This window comes from Balaenoptera ricei, chromosome 9, assembly GCF_028023285.1.
Source record: "Balaenoptera ricei isolate mBalRic1 chromosome 9, mBalRic1.hap2, whole genome shotgun sequence".
Taxonomy (NCBI): Eukaryota; Metazoa; Chordata; class Mammalia; order Artiodactyla; family Balaenopteridae; genus Balaenoptera; species Balaenoptera ricei.
Window position 1 is genome coordinate 20,436,154 of NC_082647.1, and position 20,086 is coordinate 20,456,239.

The 20,086-nt window shown below is 39.1% G+C and overlaps 1 protein-coding gene across 1 annotated transcript in view; it reads left to right on the plus strand.

Annotated features, from left to right (window-relative positions):
* Window positions 1–20,086, plus strand: part of CHCHD3 (coiled-coil-helix-coiled-coil-helix domain containing 3) — a 279,252-nt gene that overhangs the window by 215,667 nt on the left and 43,499 nt on the right. Inside the window, exon 6 of the mRNA XM_059933355.1 lies at window positions 9,289–9,359. Within this exon, the coding sequence (XP_059789338.1) occupies window positions 9,289–9,359 (71 nt within the window). The remainder of the gene's footprint in view (window positions 1–9,288; window positions 9,360–20,086) is intronic.

The window sequence follows — 20,086 nt, forward strand, 5'->3', positions numbered from 1 at the left end:
CCCCAACTTAGTGGCTTCAAACAGTCACCATTTATTTACCTCATGATTCTGCAGGTGTGTCACCAATTTGGGCTCCTATCAGCTGGGCAGTTCTTCTGGACTTGGCTGGGCTCACTCTTGCTGAGTTGGCTGAGGTTTGGCTGGTCTAGGATGGCCTCAGCCGGGAAGACTTGTAGTCTCTGCTTCTCCAGCAGGCTAGCTTGGGCTTATTGATGTGGCACATGGGCAGGGTTCCAAGAGAGGCTCCTGGGTTTAGAACTGGCACTTCGTCACGTCTGTCACAGTCTGTTGGCCAGAGCAGGTCACAAGCACAGCCTGGATTGAAGGGGTGGGGAAATAGACTTCACCCTTTCATGATGAGGGAAGCTATAAAGTGTCACCAAAGGACATGAATATAGAAAAGAGTAAAGAATTGTGACCAGGGACTTCCCTGGTGGCATGATGGTTAAGAATCCGCCTGCCAATGCAGGGGAAAGGGTTCGAGCCCTGGTCTGGGAAGATCCCACATGCTACGGAGCCACTAAGCCCATGCGCCACAACTACTGAGCCTGCACACCTAGGGCCCGCACTTTGCAACAAGAGAAGCCACCGCAATGAGAAGCCCGTGCACCACAACGAAGAGTAGCCCCCACTCGCCACAACTAGAGAAAGCCCGCATGCAGCAACGAAGACCCAATGCAGCCAAAAATAAATAAATAAAATAAATAAATTAAAAAAAAAAAAAGAATTGTGACCATTCTTGCAGTCTGCCACAGGGGTCTGAGGAAACAGGGGAGAGGTGAGCAATAATTTTCTTAAAGGACTTTATCTCAAATTTTTAAGATTCAAGATAGCAATTTCTTTTTTATTAGCACTTAATAAAAAGTGATGCCATCAGTCATCATCAGTTCTGGAATCATTTTCCAATATCGCCAGTTTCTACTCTTTCCTTATCTTTTGCACATTAGTTTTAAAAATAACCCATAAGAAAATGTTGCTCTGAGGTGGGAAGAGTTGCACGGCAAGAAGTGCAGGATTGAAATAATGTTTGGACTTTTCTTTAAATCAACATTGCACATGGACCATTTAAGGGGATTTTGTTCCCTCAAGATGATCCATGATAAAAAGATTCCATGAGGAAATCAGTCTGGGAGTCATCATGAACAGTATTTCTCATATTGGAGGTTTACAGTGCATAGTAAAAAGGCCCTGGGAAGTCCTCACATTAAAGTACTTTGCTATTTAATTTAGTTAATTGGATTTCATTGGGATAAGGTCAAAAGTTATTGGTTTGATTTTTATATGGGCTAGTTAGTGTCACCATATGTGTGTATGTATACACACACACACACACACTGTTTGTTTTTTTTACATAACCAGTAACATTCCCAACACTGTCCAGCTATTGTCTTTACAGTTCCCATTTATCTTAACGAACAGAAAAACAGAACAGATGAACAATGTAATAAAAATTCAGTAATGTTTGATTTAATGGAAGAAAAGATTTTTGTTTTTAAAAGATTTAAATTTTTGTTAAAATGGGTTTTGAAAAAATTTACCAAACACTGTGTACTTATTTTACTGTTTGAATAATGTTCAAATAAATTTTAATAATGGGTAGCATTCCTGTAATGCTCACTGTATGTTGTCCCAGGTACTATTCAAAGAGCTTTTTTAAAAAATGTATTTAATTAATTAATTTTTGGCTGCATTGGGTCTTCGTTGCTGCGTGCGGGCTTTTTCTAGTTGTGGCGAGCAGGGGCTACTCTTCCTTGTGGTGCGCGGGCTTCTCATTGCAGTGGCTTCTGTTGTTTCAGAGCATGGGCTCTAGGCATGTGGGCTTCAGTAGTTGTGGCACGTGGCTCAGTAGTTGTGGCTCTCAGTCTCTAGAGCACAGGCTCAGTAGTTTTGGTGCACGGGCTTAGTTGCTCCGTGGCATGTGGGATCTTCCCGGACCAGGGCTTGAACCCGTGCACTCTGCATTGGCAGGTGGATTCTTAACCACTGTGCCACCAGGGAAGCCCCAAAGAGCTTTATATGAGTTATCGTATTTAATCCCCCAAAGAGTCCTGTTGGTCCTTATTGTGGTTTTTTTTTAATTGCTCTGAGTAAAGGTTTAATGCATATCAGGTCATCATAATAAAAACATGTTTTTTTAACTGAAGTGTAGTTAATTTACAATGTTGTGTTAGTTTCAGGTGTACCACAAGGTGATTCAGGTATACATATATATATTTATGTTCTTTTTCAGATTCTTTTCTGTTAGGTTATTACAAAATATTAAGTAGAGTTCCCTGTGCTATACAGTAGGTCTTTGTTGATTACCTCTTTTATATATAGTAGTGTGTGTTTGTTAATCCCAAACTCCTAATTTATCTCTCCCCCCCACCCCCACTATCCCCTTTGGTAGCCATAAGTTTGTTTTCTGTGTCTGTGAGTCTATTTCTGCTTTGGAAATAAGTTCATTTATATCATTTTTTTAGATTCCATGTCTGAGTGATATCATGTGATATTTGTCTTTCTCTGTCTGACTTACTTTACTTAATGTGATAATCTCTACGTCCATCCATGTTGCTGCAAATGGCATTATTTCACTCCTTTTTATGGCTGAGTAATATTCCATTGTAGATGTGTACCGCATCTTCTTTATGCATTCATCTGTTGATGGACATTTAGGTTGATTCCATGTCTTGGCTGTTATAGATAGTGCTGCTATGAACATAGGCGTGAATGTATCTTTTGGAGTTAGCATTTTCTCCAGATATATGCCCAGGAATGGGATGCAAGATCATATGGTAACTGTATTTTTAGTTTTTTAAGGAACCTCCGTACTCTTCTCCATAGTGGCTGTACCAGTTTACATTCCCACCAACAGTGTAGGAGGGTTCCTTTTTCTTCACACTCTCTCCAGCATTTATTATTTGTAGACTTTTTTTTTTTGACTTATATATTTATTTTTTGCTAGATTTTGCTCTCTTTTTTAAAGGGTATTGAGGAGGAATGTCAAGGCCGCTTACAGAAGCTCATTCTCTCACTGCCTGAACTGTTTCTTTTTTCTTTTTCTTTTATATTGGAGTAGAGTTGATTGACAATAATGTGTTAGTTTCAGGTGTACAGCGAAGTGATTCAGTTATGCATATACTTGTATCTGTTCTTTTTCAAATTCTTTGCCCATTTAGGTTGTTGCAGAGTATTCGAAGAGCTTTATACGAATTATCATATTTAATCCTCCGAAGAGTCTTGTTGGTCTTTAGTGTTACCCTCCCCTTTTCACAGATGGTAGACAGCTCTTGTGTTCCATTCTACAAGGGTGGAGCTGTGACTTGTCAGTCTGGCTCCAAAGTGCACGCTCTTTACCACCTTGCTGTTCTGCTGAGAATCACTCACCTAAGTGCAGAGTGTCGTGGACAGTATATTCATGTGTTTTAAATGAAACGTCTTAAAAGTTATGTTCGGTGGAGCATTCAGTCACCCTAACTCAGTTTGTTGCCTGTGTATTTAGTAACTGGTTCCTGTTGCCTTAGATTGGAAGATATTTGGATATAGAAAATGAAAATGCCTGTTGTTTCCAGTGATGCATTGTCCTCTAATATAGGTGACAGAAACATGTCCCAGATCTAGAATGATGTTATTTTGCAGATAGTTCACCTCCTACAACTCCTTTCACTTATCTTTGACAAAAAAATAGATAAGCCTTTAATCAAATTTTTGATAGTGCTAAAATAACTGAAAGATACTGTCATTCTACTTTGAATTTATAAGATCTACCTTCTCAAAGAGAATCTTGGTGGAAAACATGTTTTATGCTTGTATCAAATAAGAATTCATGTTTTAAAGGAAGAAACTAATGAATTAGACTTTTAATATTTGATTTAAATCACATTTACCTGCCACAAATTCATATTACCGCTGGACAAATCATGTCAAGTATTTTTCCTGCCATTGATGGAGCAGGAAACTATGCAGAATGAATATGAATGAAGAATTTTTGAATTTTAGGTTGTAAAGGACCTCACTGGCATAGAAATAATGTGGCCGTGTCCAAAGCAGTGATCATTCATTGAAAGGCCCCCCTGTCAGATCACGGGCACCTTCCTTTACCTCTTCTTTTTGAGTCTCTTTATTTAAGGTCATCTCACCAGGTTGTTTCTCTCATACCACTTGTCTACAATGCAACAGTGTTTGGAGGGTGTGTCTGTATATATATCTCCATCTTCTTTGAAAATAGCAGTGTGGATGTTACTTATTAGAAACACTGACCACACAGGTCTTAAAATTTGACTATTACAGAAAATGATCAGACAAAAATACAATTAATATAAGTATGTACTACTACAAACTGTAGGGTTGGTTAACCAAATAACCACAAATTTAGTTATAAGGATGACATTAAAGTAACAGTAATTTACAATTAGTAAACAAAAATAGCAGCATATACAACCTATGGCCATCTCAAGACAACACAGATAACAAAAGCAACACTCCTGAAAATTATGGTACTTCTGCTGCCTGTGAGTACCAGTTCAGAGGAAGAACATTGCAGCAGTGGAAGGCAAGAGTCAGAGCTCTTGGGCAGTTTTGGGTCCATCAGTGACTTGTGGACAATACCAGCAGAATCCCTAATTTGGAGCATCTTTGTAAAAATTATAGCTATATTCAGTTGTGGAAAATAGTTTTGCCATAATTCTTCAAAAACAGTGATTTTTCACTTTGAATGGTACGCTAAATAGTAATTTTTATTATCCTTTCATTGTTCTAGAAACCCAGTAGTGTCCAAACTTAGTGTGTGTTCAGAGTCATTGAGATGCTTCTAAGCTTGCAGCTTCTGGGCCCCATCCTCAGAGGTTCAGGGTGTGGCCCAGGAGTCTGCAGTTTCACAAGCTCTGCAGAGGGTTCTGAAGTGGGTGGTCCCCATTCCTTTTCCCAAGGGCTCACAAAATAGAAGGACAGGAGTTGGGGCAACTTCCTGAAAACCTGTATCTGGAGCTCAGACAGCCCCTGAAGGGCCATCTGAAGCCACTCACCCCTTCTCCCTTTTTCCCAGTCCTTGCAGTAGCCCGTCTGCCTCTTCCTCCCGACAGTGGACAGTCACCTCTTTACGGTGATAAAGATTGACCTGTGTAGCAGGAGGGAGGTTCCCGCAGTGCACATCTGGGCCCTCTCAGTTATTGACAGTGAATAGGGGAGGAGCGCACGCTTTGCCTGACTCAGGTCTGCCCCTCTGTAGCTCCATGTTTACCTCCTGTTCCGTATTTCTTAATCAGGCTGTAGGGAATTTATACTTTTCTAAGAATAGCTACCCACTCTTTGAAGATTTTTGTATTTGAAGGCTTTTTCTCTGAGGCTGCTGTTTTCATTATTGAGCAAGAGAGTCAATGAAGATTGTCATTTTATCAGTAAGGTCTAAATAGGCAATAATGTCATTTAAAAGTTAATGCATCATTAGAACACCACAGAAGTCCTTGCTGCAAACAGTGGATGCAAAAAAACTGATGGCAAAAGTTTAAGGTGAAACAGTGTATTTGCATAATCTCAAAGAATCTCCTGTAAGATATTGATTACAACAGGAAAAATAGTAACTTTGCTATGGAGAAACCCTTAGGCACCACTTTAATCAAGTGGTCAAGATCAACAGCACCAGTAAAACAATCTATTGATGTAATGTAATGTAGCCCGGGGTGCAGTGTGTGGTGAAGGGCACATCACTTCTGTGGTATCCTTCCGTATAATGCACGATAGTGTCAGTCTAATCATGAGAAGACATCTAACAGGCCCAGTTTGCGCGTCATTCTACGAAACATCTGACCAGTGTTCTTCGTGAGTGTTGAGGTCATAAAAGAGAAGGCGAGACTGAGGAACTGTCACAGATTAGAGGAGACAAGGAAGCCATGACAACTAAATGCCACCCAGGACCCGGGACTAGATCCTGGAATAGAAAAAGAAGGAAATTTGGAAAAATACAAATAAAGTCTGCAATTTAGCTGCTGCTAGTCTCTAGTATTGTAACATTGTTAGCTTATTAGTTTTGATAATTGTACTATGATCATCTAAGGTGTTGACATGAAGGGAAGCTGAGTGGAGTATATACGGGAACCTTCTTCTATTTTTGCCCCCTTTCTGTAAGTCTGAAATGATTACATAAGACAAAGTTGAAAAAAAGGTACTTCCATTTAGTAATGTGTAAACACTCTGCAACAGCTGAGCATTCAGGAATCTATCTCCACTCAGCTAACCTCCTCTTCAGCATGTATTCCCCACACGCACTTTTATGTTCTGGCTCTACTGAAGCATTTGTTGTTGTTGATTAGCACCTTTGGGGAGTGAGGGGGGAGTAACACAATTTTTGTAGGTATTACAGAGTATTTATGACCAGTGTAACAACTGGATGTGTACCCACACCTCATTTCTGAAAATACGACAATGCAGTCAAGTCCCCCTGTTCCCTTCCTTTATGGCACTCTGCCCCTCTCATCCTCTTTTACCACCCACACATAACTGCCACCACTTAGAGATAATCCATAGAATTTGCTCTTTACTGATCCTGTTTTTGTTTTTTGCCCTTTTTCATCCAAAGTAACAAACTGCATTGTACTGTATCATATCTACAGCTTGCTTTTTTTGCCCCACATGTATGTCTGATTCATTCTTTTTCATCACTGTATAGATAGATATCCATTTTATGAATACCCAATATATATTTATCCTTTCTCCTGCTGGCAGACATATTGGGAATGTTTTTGGTTTGAGGTTTTGTTTTGTTTTTTTGCATAGTTGTTCATTTTTAAAAATATTTTCTCAGGTCAGAAGAGACCTCTACTTTTCCTGAACTCCGTTAACAATATGTACCACTTTTTAGCTTAACATTTGTGACCTTTTATTATAATTATTTTTCTTTTCTCCTGTAGCAGATGGAAAGCTTTTTGAGGATCCAATTCTCCAAGATGGACTTATTGGGATAATAAGGATTTAATTTTGTTGAATGAATAAGTAAATACTTAATGAATTAAACACTGTCTACATGTAGATGTTGGGCATATTTGTGTTTATTTTCTTAGTTATATGGTGTTGCCTCTTGGGGACTTTTCTTTGTTACATTTATGCAGTGTTGGAAACTGGTCACTGAGCTAGAAATATGGAGCATAAATAAGCCTAAAACTTTAAGAAATTATATTCTACGTTTGCAGGCATCACAGGTACAGGGTTTTTTTTGGTGTGTTTAACACTGAAGGAGAAAGTTTGACAAAGTTAGCAATTTAATCTGCATTTGGCATTACAGAGCAGAAGGGAGCTCTCTAATTCATATTATGGCAGAAGTCTTGCTTTTGTGTATCAATCTATGTTGATAATTTTGAATTTGTACCCAGAATGGAATTGCCCAAATTAGTTCTTTTCCTCCAAAATTCTTTTATTTGGATGTTAATCTTACCCTGCAAAAACACTGAGCAGGTTTCATAGCTCTCTTGCCTATCTTATTTGATTTCTACAACAGCTTTGGCAGAGATAAGCAGGGCTAGTATCATCCATGTTTTACAGATTAGGAACACTGAAACAGAAGCTGGGGGAGGTTGTTTGCTCAGTGTCACTGAACAGAACCAGAGACCAAATCTTTCAGTCTGGTCCTGGCTCTGTCCAGACGTTACAGTTTCAGTGCTTAAAATAAGCAAAAATATTTTGTTTTGCTGGCATTTTAATAGATGATTCAGTAACATAATGCTTGTTTGACGGTTCATCATAGTAATGTGGGGAGTTTCTCATCATTGTTAGTGGTCCATTATAACTGCCTTTTTGCTGCCCTCTTTGTTAGAAATGTTCAAAGAAAAGCTGAAAACAAACATTGCAAAAGAGCGTGTCGTGACTGGTGTGTATTTTAAAGGAAAGAAAAACCTCATAAGTGGAACCGATAGGAAGGAGTGACACAACCTAAAGTTAAAATATCTGAGGAGACAAATGGCTCTTTGATAGCTCGAGACCTACCAGTGAATTAAAACTTCTCGGCATATGGACTGGTGCAGATGATCACTCACATTGCAATCTTAAAAAATGCAGAAGCAGTACACGTAAATATTGTCTTCATGTCAGAAATACACCTTCATGCTTGAAAATGATAAAAAATTACAATCGATCCTTACAACTGTTCTGTTCATCTTTATTGATCAGGTGCAAGAAAGATAAATCGCAGCCCAAATAAGATTATAGTAAATGTTAGCGTCATAGGGAACTCTAGGTTGATAGAGAGCCATTCATCATCTCAAATGGTGACCTGTCCATTGCTCCAGCCATCCTGTCTGCTGTCTAATCACATACCTATTGATTTTATCTACATCCAACAAACCTGGATGTGACTGTCATTGGGCAACCCAGATTGTTAAATGCAAAGGGGTCACTGGTGTGAAGAGGATTTCATTTTCATTTTCTTACCAACCAACAATGATTTATTAAAAAATAAACTACTCCAAGTCATGCATGTGAAACCTGAGTGATTAGGGAATGAAGGGACACAGTAGACCGCAGTTTGGGGTCTGTTGCATTTTGTTCCTTTGCACTGTGATGCATTTTGCAGGGTATTTCATGGACTCTGAAGGCTCATAGGGTCATTTAGGCCACCCTCTGCAGTAAGACAGGTTTCACAGTAGCTAGCCAGAATGGATCATTTTTAATTTTGCTGCCCCAGGAAAGGCATTACTTTGCTCTTACAACTTGATTTATGTTGCTTATGTGTTCATTCATGTAATAGTGGAAACTTTTTTTTTTAATAAAAATTACCTAAATCTGCACCCCTGTTCTTACTGATTAATTTGTTATAAATGTTGATGCTCTTGTGGTCATATGGAGATGATAGAACAAACTCTACTCCATAAAGAATCCATCTTGAGGATAAATGTACTGTGTAAAAAGAAATGATCCTTTAATATCCTAGGTGGAACCCTGGAATAATAGGTAAGTATGGTGTGTGAATATCATATTCAATCAAAGTGTCTTTTGATCTTGCAGTGGTGGATTCCAAATAAGGGAGATCAAAATAATCTTTCAGAAATGTGTTAGGAATTTTCTCAGAAGGATCAAATAATGATGAATTACAACTGTGAACATTCACTCTTTAATTACCGCCTGTATACCAACAACTATACTGTTATTAAATGGGTAGCTTTACATGTAATTTTGTAAGTATTCATGCTACCATGCAAGAAATCTTTCTCCTACTGCTTGAGTGGCCGACACAAGATTTTATGTATTTTTTGAAATCGTAGGTCTTGCACACATTTTGTCCTCTTGGATAGTGAAAACTCTGCTATCGATCTTTATCCACAGAGCTCAGAGTTCTACAGAGTCACCACTGAGCAATACCAGAAAGCTGCTGAGGAGGTGGAAGCAAAGTTCAAGTAAGTTTTTAATAGTATTATCATTATTTACCCTTCTTGACAAGATGAAAATACACCTTTATTGCTCTTTGATACGTTAGCCCTCTGGAATACTTGGAAATGTGTTTGGATCCGTGTTGCTATAGCGGAATTCAAATGCAAGGAATGGGCATTTGATGACAGTGTGTTGCAACTCAGTTTTATGAACTCAGGGGAAATTGAAAGCAATGGTGATAGAATTTTCATTTGGAATATTATATAAGATAGGAGACCGTTGATTATGAAGGTGATGTTAAATTGCTGTCTCTATTAATAGAAACACAGAAATCATTCACTTGTGTATAATAAAATGATGGGCATGTCCAAATTTGGGTATCTGCCTTTCTCCCGTTTAAGCTGTTTTCATTTCTTCACATGTACCTTGAAAGCATTTAAATCACAGACTTTAGCTTGCCCTTGATTATGAGGGTGATGTTAAATTGCTACCTGTGTTAATCCTTGGAATGTTTAAATGAATGTTCTGTAATTGATGGATCAAAGTGTCTGCAACCCATAGCCCTGTACTTTCCCTTTGCTTCCAGTGCTCACATTAAGTAAGAAAACATCATTCAGAATTTTCCTGAGTGTATAAATAGTTCTGTTGTGTAACCCCTGTTAGTTGCACTTGTGCAAATTAGTGAAGCACAGAAAGGTGCTGTGACAGGTTTAGTTGAAAGAGTGCATTGGGCTCTGACCTCCTTCCTTGGCATGTTTATAAACATTTGATAAAATGATTAAACCCTAAGGCAGAATGTTGTTACTTTCTGCTATAGTGCAGTTAGTGTGGTAATGGATATTGGTGTTATTTTAATGTTGACTGAAAAAAAGATTTTTTAAAAAGATGGTTTGAGGTATATTTAAATAGACAAAAACCTCTAGTCTTCCTTAGTGAATTATCTCTTTAGGGGCAGTTGGGAAAGGCCTTCTAAAAATGAGCCATAAATCTCATTCTTAAAGGTTAATGTGCTATCTTCAGAATTTAGATATGGTATTTGATAGACTGGATTTTAAAAGGCACTCTACATATGTATTCTCAAAGTTAGGTTTTTATCCTTCCCATTAATGTTATAAAGCAATGTTTTTTAAACCTTTGGTCTCTGTACTGTGAGAACCTTTGACTTGGCACCCTGGGTCTTTCTTCCTTGTAAGATGATAACTATACAAATAACTAAAATTTAAGATAAATCAAAGGAGATCAATTCTGACTAGAATGATCTATGAAGTCATCGTAAAGAAGATGGTATTTTAGTTGAGGCTTGAAGAAGAGTATTGAATAGCCAGGAAGGAAAGTTATTCAAAAAGAAAGCATCTTCAGTAGTTGGTGGGTGACAAACTAGTTAAGAGCAGTGGTTTGACTCACAGAGACTAGTGCGAGATACAGCTGGAAAGGTTGGTAGGGTCATTCATTAGCTGCTGGGCTAAGAAGTTGGTCTTCATTTAGCCAGAAGTCATTGGAAGGTGTTTGACCAGGTGAATACTCCAATTTCTGTTGTCCTTTAGGAATTAGTCTGACAGTTGATGTAAGGTTTGATTGGAGGCGTGCGGAGAAAAAAAAAGCCAGAGATACCAGATGAGATGTCTCTATAAGTGAAAGAGAAAAGGAGGAGATGGATGCAAAAGTCACTGAGAGATTAGACATGAATTAGTGATTAATTGGTGTACTAGTTTGCTAGGGCTGCCACAGACTGACTGGCTTAAACAACAGAAATTTGTTTTCTCACAATTCTGGAGGCTGGAAGTTCAGGATCTAGGTGTAAGCAGGGTTGGTTTCTCTGGGGGCCTTTCTTCTTTGCTTGCAGATGGCTGTCTTTACATGGTCTTCCCTCTCTGCATCTGTGTCCTAATCTCCTTCTCTTATAAATCACATTGGATTAGGGCCCATCCTGATGACTTCATTTTAACTTACTTACCTGTTTAAAAATCCTCTGTCCAAATTTGCTTTCTGAAGTACCAGGCATTAGGACTTCAACATATGAATTTTGGGGGAGACACAGTTCAGCCCGTAACACTTGGATAGAAGGGATAAAGGAGAAACAGAAGTATGAGCTTAGTTTATTGGAAAATTGGTGGAAGCTGAATTTCATAGAGAGAGAAGTCTGATTTTAGGTGAAAAGAATATCTCTTCTGAAGCCATGCCCAGCTGCCGTGTCATTCAGCCTGGGCTAGCCTACTGCAGAATGGGAGGCTGCATGGAGCACAGAAGTAAAAGTCATGAGGACTTACCTGCTCCAAGACAGCGTGGACCTGTAGGGTGGACTTAGTTTTAAGCAGAGCCTCAGCAGCGTCATTCTCTTTTATCTTTAGAAGGTATTATTCTTTATTAGATCCTTCTCTCATCTGGTGTAGTAAACAGTTTGGCCTTTCCCACAGTGAGCTCTGGCCCTTGTACCTAGCTCCTGGGACAAACCTCTAAACCCTTGGAATTTCCCAAGCGAAAGAAATGTCTTATTATTCATGATGGGCCCCTAATGACATGTGGTGTCAGCCCGGTGCCAAAGACTGAATTCAGCCACAGGGGCAATCAGTCAGGCAAGAATGTGTGATGAGGCTCCAGTGAAACTCAGGACGCTGAAGTCTGGGTGAGCGTCTCTAGTTGATACTACTCTGCATTTGTTACACACTGATACCAGGAGGGAAATGCATCCTGAGGACAGTGGGAACATTGCATTTGGAACCCTCTCAGACTTTGGTTTCTTTTCCTTTGGCTGATTCTCTATATCATTTCCCATAATAAGCCATCACTCTGAGTTTAATAGCTTTAGTGAGTTCTGTGAGTCCTTTTATCGAATTATCAAAGCTTAGGGTGGTTTGGGAACCCCTTGAACTTGCAGATGATACTAGAAGTGAGGACAGTCTTGGGGACCCTGCCCTCAGACTTTGCAGTTTGGCTAACTCCAATGCAAACAAAAACCCAGGAATTTCAAAGCTAGTTTTTTCAGAAAGTGACTTTCATTATGTCATTTTTTTCAGCTACTACCTGCTAGCCTGAGCTTCCTAGAATATCATATTTTGATTTGCATTGAGTTCATTAGTGTCACACCAAGGAAGCGATAGTGCTTTGGATGTAAGAGATGTTTACCATCTTTGAAGACACAGAGATTCCTCAACGGAATTTTGTTTCTCCTTAGAAAATTGAGCACCTCATGTAATCATGACATCTTCAATCTTTTCCAAGGCAGGGTACTATATTCTTTCCATTGCCTGACAGAGCTGAACTCAGCAGTTTCTCTTGGACAACAAACTCTGAAGGACTTTGAGGAGGATTTAGTTAATTTTATCTGATGGAAGGATTCATTTGGGTATATCTTGGTTACAGGAGATGGAAGCTTTTTAAATTGCAATTTCAAGGGCACTATTATACACCTGATAGGGGGTCACATAAAATCACTGTAAAGAGAAAGAATAAAGAATGCTCCGAGCATTGGAGGCCACATGTGATGAACAACAGTTACATTGGTGCATCCTGCAGGATAGCTAATGGAATTATTTTAGGGAGGCTTAAATATTAACTCACACTTCAGTCCCTCACTTTATAGTTTGGTGGTAAGCCAGTAAAACACTTTAGATTTAATGGAATTTTTCCCCTATTTTATCAACACGTCATTCATTCATAGCGCTTCTATGCAGCATGCCCTCCCCTGCAGTCTGAATATACGGCCATGAAGGAGATAGGTGGGGTCTTATCAGTGTGGCGCTTAGAGCTCGTCAGAGGAGGGCAAGAATAAGACGGAAATTTAATAACCCAAAGCTTTTTAAAAATCCACAGTTGGTTCTACTGTGATGAGATAATTGTATCCCTAATAAATATCAAATTATTAAAACTTACTATTTCTTTTTTCAATGGAAATTAAGTAATTTGGGATCAAGAATGTGTGCTGTTTATTTTCCTGCAAGAACTTTTTCCCCAAAATAGCTTTAAAATTTTGGCTATAAAACCCAAATCACTGGGTAAATCCAGTGATACATATATTTTTTACATCTAGCTTTTATTCAGAAGATATACCTTTTCTTTTCCCAGCTCAACTGAAACAGTCATTACAAGCACTTCATATCACCTTTATCACCCTTCGTTATTAACTGTTAAAGAGAGCAGTTATGGTGTTAGTTCTGAGTTAGTTATATGGAGGTAGTACCATGTTATAACTCAGCTACTGAAAATTATGTTCAGTATTAATCCTTATATTCTAACCTGTAGGTAATTAATTAAGCAAAATGTTATATTAAATGTTACATTGATAGTGCTTAGCACAGGTCTAGCACAAAGTAAATGCTCAATAAATATTAGATTTTATTTTTTATTATCATTATTATATTATTATTTTATTATCGTGTCCAACTCATGTTATGAAACTATGCACCTTAGGGGAGATTTCTATATCTGGTTCCAAACGAAATCTAGATGATGTTAAAACTTCCTGGAAGAACATTAGGGAGAGTTCTTACCCTTGGGGGGCTTACAGTCCAGCCAGGAGACAGCATATAAAGCTCTCATGACAGGACAGCCCCAAAAGGGATGTGTGTCAGAGCTGTCAGCATGTACAGACAGAATAAGGGGTGTATGGACAGAGTGCCACAGGGGCTCTGTTTTTCAGTCAGCGTCAGAATCCAATTGCCTTCAGTGGATTGGGGTCAATATACCACACCCACAGAAAGGAAATGTTACCATAGTGTTTTGTACACACAAATTGTTTTTAAAATATAGAAACAAACATCAAGCAAATGTAAAGCAAAAGGCAGTGTAAACCTTGTGAAGACAATGTAATATCAAACAAAAGTATTTCAAAGACGATTGATCTTTCAATCCCATGTTTTCCTTTAGATAATGAAGTGGCCAGTTCTACCTTCCATAAAAATATATATGGGAAGTGACATAGATCTATCAAAAATATTTTGGACCGATTTTATTAGAGGTGTAACTTTTCAACTTGGCTTCAGTATCTTTGAAAGATGAAGCACTCGTAAAGGAGTATGGTTCTGTGCAATTGGATGTGAATACTGGTAATGCTCCTTTGTGTGCCAGACGTTAGAAGGGGTTTTCACTTTTATCCTTGAACGAAGTTGTTGAAACCTGACTTATAAATTCAGGCTCACGGAAGAAGCCTGGGTTATCCTTGTAATGTATTAAAAGATTAGTTACCCTGTGGAAGGAGTTTAGGTGATTGTAGAGTATCTGTGGAATGCTATGCAAAACTCTTACAGATAAAATGGCTTTTTAAAGTATCACTATATAGTCAAAGGTTTGCTTCAGTGTAAAATTCTTTCTCTTTAAAATGTTCTTGGTTTTATTAGGGTTTCACTTTGACTGGCAGTGCTCTTTAGTTTCTCTTTAGGGTGTGTGATTTTAATAGCTACACTACGAATGAGTTAGTGAAGCTCAGGATGACACGCCAGTGGTATCAGCAGGTGTTTCTCATGTTCTCTGTAATTTTACACATGTGGATTATGGACAGTTTTAAGCAACAGTGTTTAAAGATCCTGCTTAATTGGCTGTAAAATAATTAAATAAGGTTTTGACTGGCAAATTTATAATTTTGTTAGATGCATAAGCCAGTGCGCTTGAATGTCAATGTGACTTCAATTTGGAAATATTAGATTAATAGAACTAATTGTCCTGCAGGTACAAAGTTTACTACTCTGATTAATAGTCTTAAAACTCTTATAGAAGTTTAGCCAAGTAAATTTATGTTACTTACCGTTCTGCTTAAACTTTTAATTAAAACTTATTTCCAAAGTTTGCAGTGTTTCAGCATTGCTGTGCTTCTTTCCAGGTTTTCCAAAGCTGAGCTCCTATAATTTTTCAGTGACTCCAGCTGCCTCATTGAGTAACTTGCCTTATCAAAAGGATTAAAATTATATACTGTCAGACATGTATTTGTATCTGCAGCTGACAGTTTCCCTGCACATTGTCTCTAACACTTACCGTTGTCTGCTTATAACCTACTTTAGTGCTGCGTGAATGGCTCTGATATACCAAATGTACATGATAAATGTTTTATCTCTGATTCTCGTTGATCAGTTTCTAAATGATCAAATGGTTTATCTCAGTAAGACACTAATTCACATTGATCAAATTCTCAATGACCAAGTTGACTTGGTTTCTGCTGAACACAAATTGTATTAAAACAACATTACTTGAACATGCTGGCTTTTCTAATGCAGGAGTTATGTTACCAGCAGTTACAGTAGAACTCGAGTTATTGTATTATAAAAATGTCTTCTCCCTAATGAAAAGTTTACATAAGAAGAAAAGAATGGGATATTACAGGAAGAACAGGGCTTCGAGCAAGGATTGGGGTTTTTACTAACTAATTAAATTCTGCATTTGTATTGGGCCTTTTTCCCCCTTTTTTTAATTTGAAGGGCTGTGAGCAGGAAATATAGCAGCTGCAGTGGTGACATTTTATTCCCTACGGTCCTTAGAGCCAAGCAACGTCTTGATTATTCAGTAAGAGACTTAGCAATTGAAGAGGCTAAATTCTAGAAAAAGTAAATATACCTGTACTCCTTCTGCATACACTTGGTTATAATTGCCTAGTTAGCAGTATAGGGTTGTTTGTTGTATAGGGTTGTTTGTTGTTTTTGTTTTTTAAGCATCAACTCACCTATGTCAACTTCCACAGTATTTCATGTACCCACTAGAGTTTGTCCAATAGCAAATACCCATCTGGCTGAAACAGAGTCTCAGTTGTTTAGAACACCCAGTTCCTCAGGCAGGTTATTTATTCCACCTTTGACTTGTCTCTTCCATCTGTAAAATGTAAATTTTAACTGCCACTCTCTTTAGGGCATTCAAGCTGAGAAGGTTTAAAAGTTGAAAAAGAAAAAAAAAAGTTGTCATTGATCTTCATCTAAAAAATGGACCTAAGTAGTTTTATTTAGTTGTAAGACACCAGCTGACCTTATAGTTACGTTGTGTATTGTATGGCAGCCCCTTTTGTACTTCATCAGGGGATATGTGGAGAGCAGCCTGCCGCCTCTCAAACTAAGAAGCTGTGTGTGTCATTCTCTTCCCCCACATCCCGCAAAGCAACAAATTAGTTCCAAGGCAAGTGAGACCTGCTTTGGAACACACCACTATTTGACAGTATTTCTTTTTAATAAATTTTTATTTTATTTATTTATTTATTTTTGGCTGTGTTGGGTCTTCGTTTCTGTGCGAGGGCTTTCTCTGGTTGTGGCGAGCGGGGGCCACTCTTGATGGCGGTGCGCGGGCCTCTCACTGTCGCGGCCTCTCCCGTTGCGGAGCACAGACTCCAGATGCGCAGGCTCAGCAGTTGTGGCTCACGGGCCCAGTTGCTCCGCGGCTCGCGGGATCTTCCCAGACCAGGGCTGGAACCCGTGTCCCCTGCATTGGCAGGCAGATTCTCAACCACTGCGCCACCAGGGAAGCCCGACGGTATTTCTTACGATGGGCATGTAGAATTGGTTAGATTTGTAAGGAAACCTTAGGCGATTAGTGCCTTTCCCCCCCTTTAAAATTAGAGCCCTCCTAATCAGATCTGTCTAGTTAGTTTCTTCTTTTTTCTTTAAGTTGGAGCTCTAGCCTTAGTCTACATATTTATTCTCTAAGGTAACAGAAGTAAATGCCAAGAAACATTAACACCACTTGTGAGTTAGGTTTCCACCTGTATCATTTCTGCATACACTTGGTTATAATTGTCTATTTAGAAGTGTAGGGTTGTTTGTTGTTTATATTATGTTAAGACATGGCACCATAACACTCCTAGAAGAGAACACAGGCAGAACAGCCTACGACATAAATCGTAGCAACACTTTCCTAGGTCAGTCTCCCAAAGCAATAGAAACAAAAGCAAAAACAAACAAATGGAACCCAGTCAAACTCACAAGCCCCTGTACAGCCAAGGAAACCACAAACAAAATGAAAAGACAGCCCTCGGACTGGGAGAAAACACTCACAAATGATGCGGCCAACAAGGGCTCCATCTCTAAAACACACAAACAGGTCATACAGCCCAACAACAAGAAAACAACCCAATCAGAAAATGGGCAGAAGACCCAAACAGACCCCTCTCTGAAGAAGACAGCCAACAGGCACGTGAAAAGAGCTCAACATTGCCAACCATCAAGAGAAATGCAAATCAAAGCCACCCACGCTGGCCAGAATGGACATCATCAAAAAGTCCACAAGTAACAAATTCTGGAGAGAGTGCGGAGGAGAAAGGGACACACACACACACCCCGCCACTCACACTCTCTCTCTCTCTCTCTCTCTGCTGGTGGGAATGCAAACGGGTGCAGCCACCTTGTAAAACAGCATGAACTGTTGACTCTTGACTGCTGCTCACAGCATTCCACTCGGTCCAGAGGTGTCTGCAGAAGGGGGCGGGGCAGGGTGGCAAAGTTGATTGGAATATAGGACTAAAAGGGCAGGACAGGGATGTAAGCCATAAGACAGTATTATCTGTTTCACAAAATAGAACACAAACTGCTGCCGTTGCATGAACATGTGCAGTTAGTCTCAAGGTCAAGAGGGTCACAGTGGAAACTTCCTTATCACTTCAACACAGTATGTGAAGGAACCTCAAGTGGTGATACCAGCCACTGAGGCCAGATTGGCCACACCCTACCTTAAATCCATGACCTGGAATCCTCTTCCCTGTCTCAGCGGTGACAGCTGGGGTTTGTTTGGGTTGCTCTGGGCATCTTCTTTCCTTTAATGTAATCTATTTATGTGTTTCATGTAAATTATCAAAATCAGTCTTGTTGCAGCCCTTAGGTTAGTGGCCATAAACTCCTGAATTCATGACTTGTTCTGTGTGGGATAACAAATCGTTCTGTTTTCCCCTACAGGAACATTAGCATTGAACTTTCTTCCTTAATCAATACGATCCATTAAGAATCCAGCATTACCCTACATGGTTATATGAAATATTAATTGCACACTATTAGTTAGATAAATGAAGTTTCTGCCAAAATGATAGCTTGTTTCTTTCTTTGTATCATAATACTTAAACAAGAACATTTTGAGTTCTAGGGTGCATGGTATTTTAGAATTTATTGATCCTTACTTATTTGAGTAATTATCTACACAGCTCATAGTTCCCCAAAGGTACTTCTAACTGGGATTACTAAGTTTTTTCCTCTTGCTGATTCCAGCAAGAGTTCATTTACTTTTTAAAGGATCCAGTTGGAAATAATTTTTAAAAATTTTCCTTTGATGTTTTCATAGATGAGAAAGTTATTTTGCTTTTTGAGTGCCACTCAGCTACAGATAGAAAGCATCGAAGCTTGTAGGGGGGCCAATTAGAGTTAATTACCATCTGACTGACCTGCCACTTCTTAAAATGTCCAGGAAGACTTGTAGGATGTAGATTTTTAATTGTTTCCTTGTGTCAGATTTGAAAAGTTTAACCATCTAGAGCCTTAAGTATGGTAAAAATTATATCAAAGAAGTTACCTATGCATAAAAGTGATTAGCTCTCAGGATAGTCTCTGGGAAGTTGTATAGGCTCCACCATATGGTGATACCTACTTGTTGCATCACTCCATGGTTTGGGAAGCCTATTCCAAATGTTATCAACCCTCCCTGCTCTCAACCAGATAATTAACTTAGGGTTGCCACTATGTCTGGGGTAAAACCATGGTACTAAAATTGAAACCAGAACTTTCAGGATAATCGTACTTGAATGTGTCTTCCCATTGCTCATTTGAATTTATAATTTCCAAATCATCTCTCATGGTGTCAGTCTATCAAGGATTCCTATTTCTGGCTCTTTTCATTTTTCTTAAGATGTAAGCAAATAAAATACAAAAATTGATATATTTGGACCTTATCATGATTAAAAGGTTCTGCTCATCTTAAGACACCATTTAGAAAATTTAAAAAATGGGCAGCTAGTGGGAAGCAGCTGCACGGCACAGGGAGATCAGCTTGGTGCTTTGCGGCCGCCTAGAGGGGTGGGATAGGGAGGGTGGGAGGGAGACGCAAGAGGGAGGGGACATGGGGATATACGTATGCATATAGCTGATTCACTTCGTTATACAGCAGAAACTAACACAACATTGTAAAGCAATTATACTCCAATAAAGATGTTTAAAAAAAATGGGCAGGGCTTCCTTGGTGGCTCAGTGGTTGGGAATCCACCTGCCAGTGCAGGACACACGGGTTTGATCCCTGGTCCGGGAGGATCCCACATGCCACGGAGCAACTAAGCCTGTGTGCCACAACTACTGAGCCTGCGCTCTAGAGTCCGCGAGCCACAACTACTGAGCCCGTGTGCCACAACTACTGAAGCCTGCGTGCCTAGAGCCCATGCTCCGCAACAAGAGAGGCCACCGCAATGAGAGGCCCGTGCACCACAACGGAGAGTGGCCCCCGCTCGCCGCAACTGGAGGAAGCCCGCACCCAGCAGCGAGGACCCAACACAGCCAAAAATAAATAAAATAAGTAAATTTATAAAAAAAATTTAAAAAAATAAAAAAATAAAGTGCCAAAAAAAAAATGGGCAAAAGACTTGAACAGACACTTCAAAGGAAGATATAAGAATGGCCAATTAGCACATAAAAAGTGCTAATAACATCATTAGCTATCAGGGAATTGCAAATTAAAACCACTGGAATGATGAAAATCAAAAAGACTGACAATACTAATTGTTTGCAAGGATGTGAAGAAACCAGAATTCTTCTGCTTTGCTGTTGGGGGGGTATAAAAGAGCAAAGTCACTTTGGAAGAAGTTTGGTGGTTTCTT